Source organism: Plectropomus leopardus, chromosome 9, assembly GCF_026936395.1.
Source record: "Plectropomus leopardus strain MGB_pleo_1.0 chromosome 9, ASM2693639v1, whole genome shotgun sequence".
NCBI lineage: Eukaryota > Metazoa > Chordata > Actinopteri > Perciformes > Serranidae > Plectropomus > Plectropomus leopardus.
This window is the reverse complement of record NC_142184.1, coordinates 639,805-655,000: the sequence shown is the minus strand read 5'-3', so window position 1 is coordinate 655,000 and position 15,196 is coordinate 639,805. Positions and strand designations below refer to the sequence as shown.

The following is a 15,196-nucleotide window of genomic DNA, read 5'->3' as shown; positions in this document are numbered from 1 at the left end:
CACACACACACACACACACACACACACACACACACACACACACACAGAAAACCACAGCGAACGCTCTGATTGGCCAGCCTGGATGTTATTCTAAGAAAGGGGCGGGGCCTGAGAGGGCGTCCATCCTGCTGTGTTTTACTGCTGATGTGGACAAAGTTTTTATCTGCCGCTCACAGCTGCTGACACCGCCCTGACCAGCAGCCCCCGCCTGCAGCCTGCACAGCATTCTGGGTCCTGGAGTTCCAAGAATCTTTTTTTTTCCTCCCTGTTTTTAATTGTTAATATTAAAGTACAAATGAACCTTTGGTAGCCAAGTGGAAAAGAAACCATCTGCTGCAGTGAGAAGAAACAACTGAAACCTTTATCTTTTCCCATAAAACGGACAGTTTTCCTTCGAGGACATCATTAACGGATGGAAAATGGCAATAAATCCCAATTTATTGCATTTTAACCCATACTACTTTAAAAATGTAATAATGAAAAAATTATGTAAAAAACTGTAATAATGTTGTATCGTGACCACAGACTCGTGATATGCTGTGGTGGGGACTCTGGTGATTCTCACTGCTAATATTCAGTCAGCAATATTTAAGATGATTAATTACTGATATAAAATAGAATAGAGGATTTTTTTCTTGATTTTATTTTTTAACCTTTTCTTTCTTTTTTTGGCATTTTTTTCTATGGAAAACCTTTGTTTAAATAGCTTTTTTTTCTCTTTAAAATGTTCGGTGTTTTTGTTTTCTTTCATTTTTGGGGGGCAAATAAATAAACCTCAAAAAAATTTGACAAAGTTATCATGAAGTTAATTTTGGTTTAAATATTTATTTTCTGTCAGACATTAATCATGACAAATATATAAACTCCATTTTCCTCAAATTAAATAGTAATATTTGATATTTGGGTAATTTCTTGTTAAGTTAAGTGAAGTTGCTCATCACCTTCCTCCCATGTTTTGCTCAGGTCTCAAAGGGTTAAAATATTGAGCTCAGGTTTATCAGAGCGGTTATCAGCTGTGTGAAACTTTCTGACCGGCATTTCGCTTCCCTCTCTCTCCCCACTTTGATTTATTTAATTACAACAATACTTTATAGAATGTCATTGTAAAAGTACTTCATTTTTTAAGTATAACCGTATTTTATGAAATGTTATTACAACAGTGTATTTAACTTCATTGTATGACAGCAGCTACTTTATTTAACTTTACTGTAAACACAATTCATTTATTGATTTGATATTTTAGTAGTTAACATTGGTTTTGAGAACATTTAAAGATATCAAGATACATATTGTGTATTGCAATATAGCCTTAAAATATCGGGGTAATATTTTAAAGCTACATTCCTCAGTCTTAATCTGTGTGTGCAGCATCACTATGGACCGCTGTGCAGCAGCCTGCACAACCTGTCACACACAAGACAGCTGACTACTGAAATGAGGAAAAGAAGCAGAAATTATAGCAGATATTCTGGTTTTCATGCAGCTCAGAAACAATAAAACTGACCTGAGTTCAGATTAAAACTGTCAACTGTCAGAGCAGAGCTACAGACAAACACTGCCAGACTGACTGCTGAGTGTCAGTCCACCTTAAACCCACATCTGACCCTGTGACCACACACACACACACACACACACACACACACACACACACACACACACACACACACACACACACACACACAGATGGAGAAACTAGAGTTTCCTCTTTACACACACTGTCTGGACACAAACACTCAGCATGTCACTGAGGTTACAGTAAACTGGGTCAGAGGTCACTCTGACACTGGTCTCACTCTCTCTCACTCACACACACACACACACACACACACACACACACACACACACACACACACACACACACACACACACACACACACACACACACACACACAGCATGTTTGTTTGTTTTTTAAATTGCCCAAAATTTTACAAAAAATATAACAACATAAATAAATAAATAAATAAATGAATGAATAAAAGGGAAAAATCATCCAAAATGTTTTCTTCAAAAATCACACCTTTCTTTTAAAGAAACAAAATTTGGCAAAGTTTTTTGGGAAAAAAAATGTCGAGGATAAAAACAAAATAACCACACATTAGGCTGCATTTCCTGTATAAAAGCTGCTATACTAATTAAGTTATTATCAATATTATATTATTATTATTATTATTATTATTATAACGCTGAAGCCCTATTTTTAAAACGGTCTCCAGTCAGCTGGGTCAAGACTGACAGGTCCTATGCATGATTGACAGGTCATGTGACTGACTGACAGGTCCTATGATTGATTGACAGGTCACTGATCACATGGCTGACAGACAATTGTGTGACTGCTGAGTCACAGAGCAGAGGACTGGATGAACGCTGACTCATGACCAGTCTTTCAGCTTCGAGCCTCCTGATTGGTCAATCAGTCAGCGAGGGCGGGACTAACCTGTTCGGGACCAGTCCTCCCAGTCCTCCCAGTGAGTGCAGCCTTTAACCAAACTAATGATGACTCAGCAGCTGTGTGGTGAGACTGGAGACACCTGAAGGCGTCTCATCGTGTCAGTCACTCTTTTTAATTGGGAAAATATTGTTGATTATCTGTACCTGCATTTGATTTTAATGATCGCTGATAATATTTATTAATTAAAAAGTGCAAAGAAAATGCCAGCATGGGAGGAACGTTTACTTTGTCAAACCTCGGGGAGATATTTTTATTTCTTTTTTTAATTTTCACTTCATTAAAAAAAAAAAAAAAAGTTGCAGTGAACTTTCTGTATGTGATGTTGAAAGATTCAGTTTTAATTGAACTTTCGCTGAAGGAATTTAAAGAAAGTTTGATGTTGGAGTTTGTTATTTTCCAAACTCCAAAGATTGACAATAAAGATTTATTCTTTATATTAAATGCGCATCAGCCCCAAACATCAGTGATTGGTCTCAGTAACTAATAAAAATCAGAACTGGTAACATCAGTCGATCCCTCCTAAAAAAAACACCAAACCAACACGGGGAACACAGCGCCGGCCTGACAGGAAGTTCAGACTGAAGGGAAACACCGTTTAGGGACGACTGACATGGTTACGGTGACAACACAGTCCATAACAGCGAGGAGCAGGCAGATCGGGCTGGTCGCTGAGGAATTTCCCAGTTAAACCAGTTGGACTGGCAGCAGACTCCAACACGTCAACACGCAGCCAACATCTGTTTACATGACGTTATCGTCATGAGCCGCGTTCAAGGACGCTCAGACATCCGAGACTCGACGCTCAGCGCGAAGCCGACGATTTAACAAATATTAACACTGACGACCGAGGAGCGATCAGGATTACTGACGAGGGCCGAAACTCTCTTCAAAAGGTAAATAAAGTCACACGATTATTTCCTGAACGTCTGCAGAAAATGAAAATAAAGTTACAAGAAAACTGCCTTCAAGTTTAAAAAGAAAAACGTTAAAAGCAATAACAGAGAGGACACTGATCTGGGAAAGTGCTTGAAAAAACACAGCTTTTTTTTGGCAGAACGTGACCAGCTGCAGTGCATGCTGGGAGCCATCGGCACGCCGGGAACACGTCTCGGACCAATCGGACGTTGCTCAACCGGAGACGTTTCCACACACGCGACGTCTGAACCCCGCTCTGCATGGATCCGCTCCAGGAAGTGACATCACACGGCGTCTCAGCCGCCCTGAACGGCCCGTCTCTGTTTCTTCACTCGGTCTGACACAAGTCGCACGCGCGTCACACGACCCCAGAACGGACCGAACATCCCCACCGGTGCCTGCCGCTCAGCGGGTGCAGGCCGCGTGCGCGTCCAGTGTAAAAAAAAAAAACGCCGCTGAGCAAAGAGCTGAACAGAAACAGAAAAACACGGAACAAACAAGAACAGAAGAAAACCGGAGGATGGTCAGTTAACCCTCTGAAACCTCAGCCAATCGCTTTGATTTCCTGCAAAAACACGGCGAGAAGGCAACAAGTGAACAAGACGTGTATGTCTATGTAAACATCTTTCTGCGTGACACGATTTCACTAAAATTAGAGTAATTAAAAATTAGTGGTCTAGAATCCCCCCCCCCTTTAAAAAAAACAACAACAACAACAACAACTAAATTTCATATAGTTTTCTTTTTACGTTTCACTAATTTTATTCAATTTGAATGAAGGACATTTCTTGCCAAGGTGGTCAGTGCCTTTTTTCTACATTTTTATCTCCTGAGAAATCAAACCAATCTGCTCGGATTTTAAAGGGTTAAATGCTTGTAAAAGGCGTCTGAACACAGCACATGAAAACCTGATGTGGATCCAGGTTTTAAAGGGTTAAAGCTGTCCACTTGAATGAATCGCACGCCAACGAAAAGAGGCAAGTCTTCAGCAGCGACTTCAGAGCGATTTTTATGTGGATCGGCGAGCTGGTTCAGAGTTAAGGGGCCTCCGAAAATACTCCGTCACTGATGATTTTGACAATATATTTCCAGGATTTTTCCAGGACATTTCCAGGACTTAGGGGCAAATTTTAAAGACCAAACATTCTCTGAGAAAACCATCACTGCTCCTCATCGGCTCTCTATAAATTCATTACAAAATACTGAATTCAGAACAGGATTAGAACGAGATATTTAATATAATATAGGGACCGTTCATTATTTATGAGAGGGGAGGGGGCGGGGCTAAAAGAGGGAGGTATGTCAGGTAATTCTTTAAGCACTGGGGAGGGACTTAAGTTTTTTACTTTGGCGAAGAGGAGGGACATACAACTTTTAAAAACATTCTTGACATTTTTTGGTGATTTTTAAAGATAACATTTTGGCTGTTTTTTCTTTAAATGTTTGTTTTTCAGTCATCATGCTGGTTATCTCTGTTTGGTTTTTTTGACAATTTTTCATGAAAACACTTTTGGGGTAGTGAAGTTCAACAACATGTTTGAACAACGTCATTAAATCTAAACAGAGTTTCTGTGTGTTTGTGTTTATCAGCAGGGTAGTATTTGTACACAGTAGTACTACGACCGTGTCAGCAGATGAGTGACGGGTCGGACAGGTTTCACCTCAGCAGGAATGTGCCCCGACGGCAGAAAACACGCCCACACGTGTTCACAAGGAGAGGAAGAAATACTGCAGTATTAGCAGCGTCATGGAGTTTAAGTATCAGCAGTAAAAGTACACATTAAATAAAAAAACATTTAAGAAATAAAAAGAAGTCATTTTTTTAATCAGGGTTCCCACACATTTTCAAACCTTTTCATGACTTTTCAGGGACTCTTTTTTTTCTTGTTTTTCCAAAAAATATACTGTTCAAACATAATTTCACTGAAGGAAACGACGATAAAACAGAAATTGTCCACAATTTCAGAAACCTTTCAATAATTTTTACTAATTCCATGACTCTTCCAGGCCTTCCAGGACTGTGAAATTCTTTGACTTTTTTTCTAGGTTTTTCATAACCGTGGGAATCCTGGTTACGTCTGTGAGGATTTTAGAGACAAACTCATGAAAAAATAATAATTCTCATTTATCTGAAAGTACACTGTGTTTTTTATGTGGTACAGGTCATTGTGTGGTACCAAAACTTTATTTTAGATGTTTTTTAAAACAGATTTTTGATTGAAAAATTCATCACCGCAATGCATCCGAAGAAAAACTTCATGATTTAGCATTAAAAAATATTCAAGCAAATTTATTAAAAGAAATATGAACTTTGAAAAATCTGAACAATTTAATTTATATTATTTATTATGTTAATAATTAGTTAACTGAATATCTGTTACAATGATAAATTTATTTCCTCATAATGTCTCTAAAATTGTCAGAAAAATGTGTTCAAGGATTATAATTTAAAATGAAATTGTGAAATGAAATCCTGTTTGATATTAGAGGAGAAAAAACAGTAATAATCTCTGAAATAATCTCACGTCCCCCTGCGGAGGCCTCGCCCCTCAGGTTGGGAACCACTGATCAGAAAAGTCAACATGTTCACTGCAGCGGGGACACACTGACCTGCACACACACACACACACACACACACACACACACACACACACACACACACACACACACACACACACACACACACACACACACACACACACACACACACACACACACACACACACAGCTGGACTTTGTTTAGTGTTTCATGTGTCAAAACTGTTTTCACACTTTGTTGTCCACTTTCTGTTTCAGGTCGGCAGGTGTGTGTTTCTGTGTGTTTCTGTGTGTGTGTGTGTGTGTGTGTGCACGGGCCTGATTTCGGTGAAGAGTCACACACAGTGAAGAAACAGGTCTGTGAAAACAGAAGCGAGCAGAATCAGAAGTCAGAAACGCCCAACAGTCAGACGTGTTTGTTCTTCACTGAAACCTGAGGACACTGATGTCCCCTGTGTGTCTGTCCAACAGTCTCATCAACACACACACACACACACACACACACACACACACACACACACACACACACACACACACACACACACACACAGAGCGGAGGACATAGTCCATCTCGTCTGTGTGTGAACTAAGGTTGCAGTGACATGAGATTTCCAGATAACCGGATCAGAGAAAAGCTCGACTCTCAGCATTCTGAGATTCAGTATTATTATCATTTATAATAAATGTATTATTATCATTTATAATAAATGTATTATTATCATTTATAATAAATGTATTATTATCATTTATAATATATGTATTATTATATAGATTCTTTAATAAGGTCATTGCTTTAAATCAACTCTGAGGATGTCTTTATAACTGGATAAAAAAACAAAAGTTCATGAATATTTGATAATTATGATTAGGACTGATACTGGTTAAAAAAATGAACTCAATGAAAATCATATTGATGTGTTATATTTTTTAAAGCTTGATTGTGAAAAGTGTACTCTGAGCACAGAGCAACACGAGTGTGTGTGACATTAAAGCTGCACCTAAAGGGTTAAGTGTATTTGGGGCGTCTTTGTCTGAAACACACTGACGAAGAGTCGCTGTGTTTCAGGTCGACACTGAAACTCGGGAACAATCTGCGTTTATTATATAACAACAGGAAGACAGGTGTGAGTTTACAGGTACAGCACGCACACACACACACACACACACACACACACACACACACACACACAGATGACATAACTGCAGGAACATAATAGCCGTTATCTGAAACACAACCTGGACTCTGCTGAAAGAAGCCGTCTGAAAGGCAGAAACACAGAAACCCTCATCTTTCACTGTGACCCACATTAACACATACCTTCCCACCACACACACACACACACACACACACACACACACACACACACACACACACACACACACACACACACACACAGACACAGACACAGACACAGAGCGCCCCCTGCTGTCAGCACAGACTCACAGCAGCTGATACACCTAAATACAGCACGCTGAATCCTCAATCATCGACCGCAGCCCAGAATCACAGCTCGGCCTCACAGCTTTCATCCTTCATACACGTTTTTACCAAAACTACCATGACTTTTCCAGGACTTTTCCAGGACTGTTGCAGGACTTTAAGGCAAATTTTAAAAACCAAACATTCTCTGAAACGACCATCGTTTCTTTTTTATAACTGAATCATAGCTTTTTTGAAATATATATTGTATAAAAAAATCCTGAATTCATAACAGGATTAGAACTGAATATTTAAGTGTGACTTAGGGACTGTTGGTTATTTATGAGAGGGGAGGGGGTGGTGCAAAAAGAGAGAGGCATGTCAAATCATGTTTTAAGCCCTGGGGAGGGACTTATGGTTTTTATTTTGGCTTAAATGGCATACAGCTTTCAATGGCTGTAGTTTGCATTTTTTCTGTGGCTTTTTAAAGAAATCTGAAGAAGACACATTTTTCTTGATTTTTATTTAATATTATTATTTTTTTATTATTATTTATTTGTAAAGAAAATAATAGGAAGTTTTTCTTAAAATAATTTTGGTGCTTTCTTTTTTATAAATGGCAAGTTTTTCTTTAGGGGCATACAGCTTTGAATGGTTGTACTTAAGAGTTTATTTTACTGCTGATTTTTAAAGAAATGTGCCATGATTTCTTAGAAAAAAAGGCATTTTTGGGTCTTTTTTTTACCTTTAAATGTATTTATTTTTTTATTTTTTTAAATGAAAAACTTTCAAATTATCAATGGATTTTCACATTTCCAACAGTTTTTGAGCACATCGTGTGATATTGTACAGGTTTGTGAAACCGATCTCCATAACTTTTTCAAAAACTTTCAGAGTATTTTAAGTATTCCAAAACTTTTCCAGGCCTGAAAAATTGCTATTTGCAAATTATTAGGTGAGGTTACGGTTAGTTGTCATGGAGATAAGTGGTTAAAATATGTGAACTGAGACATTGTTTATAATGTAAAAGCACAAAATCACTCAGCGCTGCACAATGTGACAAACCCAGCAGAGTAAAACCATCAGCTGATCTCGGGTCAGTTTCACATCGTTACATAAATGTAATTATTTCAGCTCAGAATCAGCAGCTTCTGTGTTTGCATGAAGCAGATTTTGGAAAATGAAGCTGCGACCACGTGTGTGCCCGTGTGGAGAAACACGGAGAAATCTGGAGTTTAAAGTCACTGTTGTTTATTTTCTTATTTCATATGAAGTCAGCAGATAAAACGACATAAAACACAGAACGTTTCAAACGGCCGAACGTCGACCGTGAGCTGTTTGAACACCGTTCTGAACCTGGAAAAACCTGCCGACTTTGTCTACATTCAAAAAATTTGGGGTAAGAGTATCCTGTAACGAGGTGTGTGTGTGTCTGTGTGTGTGTGTCTGTGTGTGTGTGTGTGTGTGTGTGTGTGTGTGTGTGTGTGTGTGTGTGTGTCACTCACCCACGGCTCTGAACAAACACGCTCCGTCCTCCTTCATCTTCTTGATGACGAAGCCTTTCTTTTCCCTCAGAGCTTTTTCAAACCAGTGCTCCTGCTGAACACAGACACGACATTAATTAGCGACTATTTTTGATCATCCAGTAATCCTTCGATTCATTTTAACGTGCTGGGTACATATTCACTCTTTGAGAGAGTTTGATGCTTTTCTTTCCGTGTCAGGATAATATAACGGACGAGTCTGGATTTTCGGACTGTTGGTCAGATAAAACATGTGAAGAAGTCCCTTTGATTTCTGGGAAATGGCACAGCGGGACACGTTTCATTATTTTCGCAAACACAAAACAAACAAACTCTAGAAATGTGCTGTGATCAAACCGAATGAAGTGTGGCAACAATCATTTTCATCATCAATTATTATTTTCTCGATTAATTTGTCTCGATATGTCGCCACAGACTGACGGCTTTCTTTACAGACAAAATGCAACTGATGATTATTTTCATTATTGATCTGAAATTCAAAAAAAAAAAATATCCAAAACCACAAAACTTCAATTTCCTGAAATATAAAACAGACAACAGAGAAACTGAGACCAGAAAATTTGGGGATATTTTCAAAAAAATCAGTATGACTCAAAAAGACGAGCTGCATCTGTGGTTAGTTTAATCAGTCGCTCGTCAGCTGACAGTCTGAAGCATCAGTGCCGTTGCTATGGTTACCTGTCATTCAATGAAAGGCGAGTTGACCTTTGACCTGCACTGTCTTTGTAACAGGCAGCTGACAGCCAATCAGTGAACAGGATGTTACATGGACACGGTTTTTATTTGCCATATTATTCTGTTTCTTTAATGACCGAACACAAACTGAGAATACCTCATTGATCGTTTTTAAAAATCTTTCCTAAATTTTATTAAACACTTTCTGAGAAACGTCTGCTGATGGTACGGAAGCCGAAAACGGCCGGGATCACAGTTACATTTTCGACGCTGTTAGCTCAAAGATCTCAAGCTGATTATTTCGTTATCTCATGCAGGGACGTCTTGATTAAAGATGAGTATCGGGGGTGCCAGCAATGGAGTAAGACGTGTTTGGTGAGGCTCCCGCTGAACTTTTGCATTACAGTTTCAAAAATAGTGTCTTCCGACCTACACGCACATACTTTGGCATAGTAACGTGAACTGTGAATCTAACGACCAATCTAACGTTACTTCGGCTCTGGAAATGGCCTCCAGTCTGAGAAAATACAAGTACAGCGGCCCAGCTGCAGCTAAGCCTAGCACCGCTAATGCCAGTGCGGTGCACGAAGGTTTAGACCTGGCGGACCTGAAGCTCCAGATACTTCACTCTATCAAAGGAGATATTACCGCTGTGATAAAAGAGGAGCTGAAAAACGCACTTGCTGATGACTTCAACTTTATTAAGACCGAGCTGCAGGCAGTAAGAAACGAAATCGCCAACAACATGGCGGCGACTCGCACTGAGATTGACCAAGTGAAAGCCACGGTTAAGGATGTGGAGAGCGGGCTGTCGACATGGACAGATGAAGTGGTCAACCTACAAACCACGGTAACGAGCCTGCAGAAAGAGCTGACTGACCTGAGAGGTAAATGTGAAGATATGGAGGGGAGAATGCGGAGGTGCAACGTTCGTATCCTGGGGGTCCCGGAGGAACCGAACTCGAGCTCTACAGCGTCTGTGTCTAAATTGCTAAAAGAAATGCTGGGAATGGATAAAGACATCTTAGTTGACCGCTCACACAGGAGCCTCGTGCCAAAAAGACAGGATGGAAAGCCGCACGTCATCGTCGCCAAGCTTCATTACTTTCAAGACTGTGTTGAGGTCCTACGCCGAGCCCGGACCCAGGCCCCTCTGCAGCTCAACGGGAAACCTATTGCCATCTTCCCGGATTACACCACGGCTGTGGCTAGAGCAAGGGCGGCGTTTACGGAGGTCCATGGACTATGTTAAACGACATATCATCAGGACAGCGGAAGACGGGACATGAATGAAACGCCCTGTGTCTTGCAAGTGGATGTCCGGCGGAGTGAGTATCTAATCCAGTAATAAGTATATCATCATTAGTTATGTTGTACTTAATGACTTTGGGGCCGGTGAAGTTCGGCTGGGCATCCACTGCATGGCCAAATGGAAACAGAGCATCCTTCTAAGTTGGTTAATATTTGACTTTGAGTTGTCCTTCTCGTTTAGTTAGAATTTTGTCTTGGTGGTCCATTAAGGTTTGTGCTGAAACACAGCCTTTGTTAAAGTATAATCGGTTCTTGACTACTGAACATTAATGTGCACATGGGTCATGTGTTTGGCGGGAGCCCCATATATGTAGGCTTGGAGTGAACCAAACAAGCACATGATGTGTGGATACATGTGTAAGGGTTTTTATAATCACCATGTTTCGTTAAGTGATAGTGTTGGGAATGTTATAGGGTTGGAGTTAGGCCAGACTGTTTTTGTCTGTTTGTTTGTTTTTGTTTTGTTTTTCACTTTTCTATGTACGTATACTTTCTGTATATCTCTATGTATATCACACTCTGTACTCAGCTAACTTTCAATGACCACTGATCATCCTAAACAATCTAAGGACTGTTTAGTTAACTTTGTGAGTTGGAATGTCAAATCTCTTAATCATCCAGTAAAGCGGAGAAAAGTTTTTACCCATTTACAACAACTCAAGACCGATATAGCATTTCTACAAGAAACCCACCTGTGTAGTTCTGATCACTTCAGACTGAAGAGCTGCTGGGTAGGCCAGATATATCACTCTAACTTCCATTCTAAAGCAAGAGGCGCTGCTATCCTAATTAATAAGACCTTACCATTCGTATCGACTAGTGTAGATTCAGATCCAGCAGGACGATATATAATAGTAGTGGGACGGGTGTATGGGTTTCCATTAATTCTTGCAAATATTTATGCTCCCAATTGGGATGATCAGGAGTTTTTCAGTAACATCTTCTCACGGCTTCCAAATATGGCAAAACATCACCTTGTTTTTGGAGGGGATCTGAACTGTGTTCTATCACCAACTTTAGATCGTAGCTCCCAGAGGGGCATCCCTGTCTCTAAATCAGCACGTATAATACAATGCTTCCTGAACACATATGGAATTGCGGATGTTTGGCATTTTCATAATCCTACATCACGCAAATACTCTTTCTTTTCCTCAGTGCATAAGACCTTCTCACGTATCGATTACTTTCTTTTAGATAAAAAGCTTCTTCCCTTAGTGTTGGAGTGCGACTACAAGGCTATGGTGATATCTGATCACTCACCTGTGGTTGTCTCAATACGCATTCCGAATGTGGGCTCGAATAATCGGCAGTGGAGATTTAATCCTTTACTACTTTCGGATGAGGAGTTTGTCAACTTTATAAATTCTGAAATCAAATTATTTCTTAGCATTAATCAGACCCCAGGGATGTCTTTTTCAACTATATGGGAATCTTTGAAGGCATACCTGAGGGGACAAGTTATCTCGTTCTGCGCAAAACAAAAGAGAGCTACAACAGAGCGCCTTACTGAATTAATAAATGAGATTCAACATTTGGATGCGTTATACAGCCTCTCACCCACGCCTGAGATGTACAAGCATCGCTTAATACTACAAGCAGAGTATAATCTTATCTCTACAAGACAAGCTGAGTATCTTATATCAAAATCAAGAAGTTATGCTTATGAGCATGGGGAAAAGACAGGCAAGCTCTTAGCGCACCAGCTACGACAACGCACAGCCAATCAAGCTATCCCAGAAATTCGAGATGATCGAGGAGTAAGATGTACTGACACTTTAGAAATAAACACAAGTTTCTTTAAATTCTATCAGACCCTCTACAGCTCCTCTTCATCTCAAAGCATGTCAGACATAGAGAAATTTTTTCAAAATACTAATATCCCCGCATTGGATCCAGATGTAGCGACTAGCCTAGAGGAGCCGATTTCTACTACAGAAATTGTGATGGCTATACAGAGCATGCAATCTGGAAAATCCCCCGGCCCAGATGGCTATCCTTCAGACTTCTATAAAAAATTCTCCACTCAACTCAGTCCTATACTAAGGTCAGTTTTTGACGAGTCTTATACATCACAGACTCTACCTCCGACAATGCGACAAGCTGTAATCTCTCTGATTCTTAAAAATGATAAAGACCATCTTGAATGTAGTTCATATCGTCCAATCTCACTGCTAAACACAGATACAAAAATTCTTGCTAAAGTTCTAGCCCGCCGTCTGGAGAAGGTTCTACCATCCATCATTTCGCCCGATCAAACAGGCTTTATTAAGAACAGATATTCTTTCTTCAACATCAGACGTCTGCTGAATATAATTTATAGCCAATCTGCAACGGATACCTTAGAGATAATAACTTCACTTGATGCAGAGAAGGCGTTTGATCAGGTGAAATGGGATTTTCTTTTTCATATGTTTAAAAAATTTGGTTTTGGACCTAATTTCATAACATGGATTAGGTTACTCTACTCCTCTCCTTTGGCTGCAGTACGTACTAATAGCAATGTATCCCTTTTTTTTGAGCTCCAACGAGGCACTAGACAGGGGTGCCCCTTGTCACCCCTCCTTTTTGCATTGGCAATCGAACCGTTGGCTATTGCCATAAGGCAATGTATCGATATCAAAGGTATTCATCGGGGGGGCTTGGTACACAAAGTTTCACTTTATGCTGACGACATGTTACTATTTGTATCAGATCCTTTACATAGCCTTCCGAAACTTCTGGACCTCCTGAAAGGATTTGGGGAAATATCTGGATATAAGGTGAACTTTCAAAAAAGTGAACTCATGCCTATTGGGAAAACAGCAGGTGGGCCTCCCTTTACCTGTTCAACTCCTTTCAAAATAAGTCATAAAAAATTCAAACATTTAGGTATCTGGATCACACAAAATCATAATGAACTATACAAAGCAAATTATTTACCCTTACTCTCTAAATTAAAGCAAGATCTTGAAAGATGGGATTTGTTGCCTCTCTCGCTGGGAGGAAGAATAAATACTGTTAAAATGAATATTTTCCCGAAATTTTTATATCTCTTTCAGTGTCTTCCAATATTCTTAACTAAATCCTTTTTTAACAATCTGAAAACCCAGATATCTTCTTTTATCTGGAACAAGAAACAACCCCGAATTAAACATAATATATTACAAAGACCTCGTGGAGCAGGTGGTCTGGCGCTCCCAAACTTCCTATTCTACTATTGGGCTGCAAATATTAAGGCAATTCTATTTTGGGCAAAAAGGGATGATACCATATTGCCATGGGTAACCATGGAGAATTAAATCTACTGGTCTGGTTTCATTGATTTCTCTGCTCTGTGCTAAACTACCACTGTTGCGACCTATTTCCAGTTTCACCCTGAACCCACTTGTTATACATTCACTAAAAATATGGTACCAGTTCAGACGCCACTTTGCACTCACAGAACTGTCACTTGTTGCACCACCTCAAGGACATTGCATGTTTACGCCATCTATTATAGATGGAGCATTTAACATGTGGTCAGAATATGGAATAATGTCAATGTATGACCTCTTTTGTGACAATGTGTTTAGTTCTTTTGAACACTTGGTACAGAAATTCAATATTCCTAGAGCTCACTTTTACAGATATCTCCAACTTAGAAACTTTATCGCCTGTAATGTTGACCTCTTTCCATCATGTCCCTCACCATCCCTTTTGGATGAGATTTTTAACTGTAAACCAGATACGAAACGTGCTATAAGTTTAATATATGGGATGTTGCATACACAAAGGCTGGCAGTTCTGGAGTCACTCAAGAAGAAATGGGAGGAAGATTTAGGTGAACAAATCTCAGAAGAACATTGGGGGAAAATAATTGGCCGAATCTGTTCCACTTCTATATGCCTTAAACACTCAGTAATTCAATTTAAAATTGTACACCGTCTTCACTGGTCTAAGGCAAGACTATGCAAGGTTAAAGCAGCTCTTGACCCTACCTGTGATCGTTGTCAACGGGAGCCTGCTACCTTAATACACATGTTTTGGACCTGTCCAAAGCTGAGCTTTTTTTGGGAATCCATCTTTAATACCTTGTTGAAGGTTTGTAATTCCTCACTGGAACCATGCCCATTTATTGCTCTGTTTGGAGTGACTCTAAGAAATGTCAGCTTGACTAAGCTACAAACCAATATGATAGCTTTTTGTACTCTTTTAGCAAGAAGAATGATATTACAAAAATGGAAAGATGCATCACCACCTGTATATACACGCTGGGTGAGAGAGGTCACATATTACATTCAACTGGAAAAAATTCGATACACTTTAAAAGGGTCAATTCCCTTTTAAAGAGTTTGTAAAATGAAGAGTTTGTAAAATGAATATGT

General features: G+C 39.6%; 1 protein-coding gene across 2 annotated transcripts in view; it reads right to left on the bottom strand.

The window, feature by feature from the left end:
* Positions 1–15,196, bottom strand: part of otud5a (OTU deubiquitinase 5a) — a 30,837-nt gene that overhangs the window by 11,859 nt on the left and 3,782 nt on the right. Inside the window, exon 2 of one of the 2 annotated variants that reach the window (XM_088081552.1) lies at positions 8,829–8,922. In XM_088081552.1, coding sequence (XP_087937678.1) covers positions 8,829–8,922 — 94 coding nt within the window. The remainder of the gene's footprint in view (positions 1–8,828; positions 8,923–15,196) is intronic. The other variant, XM_088081553.1, reaches the window with a different exon arrangement.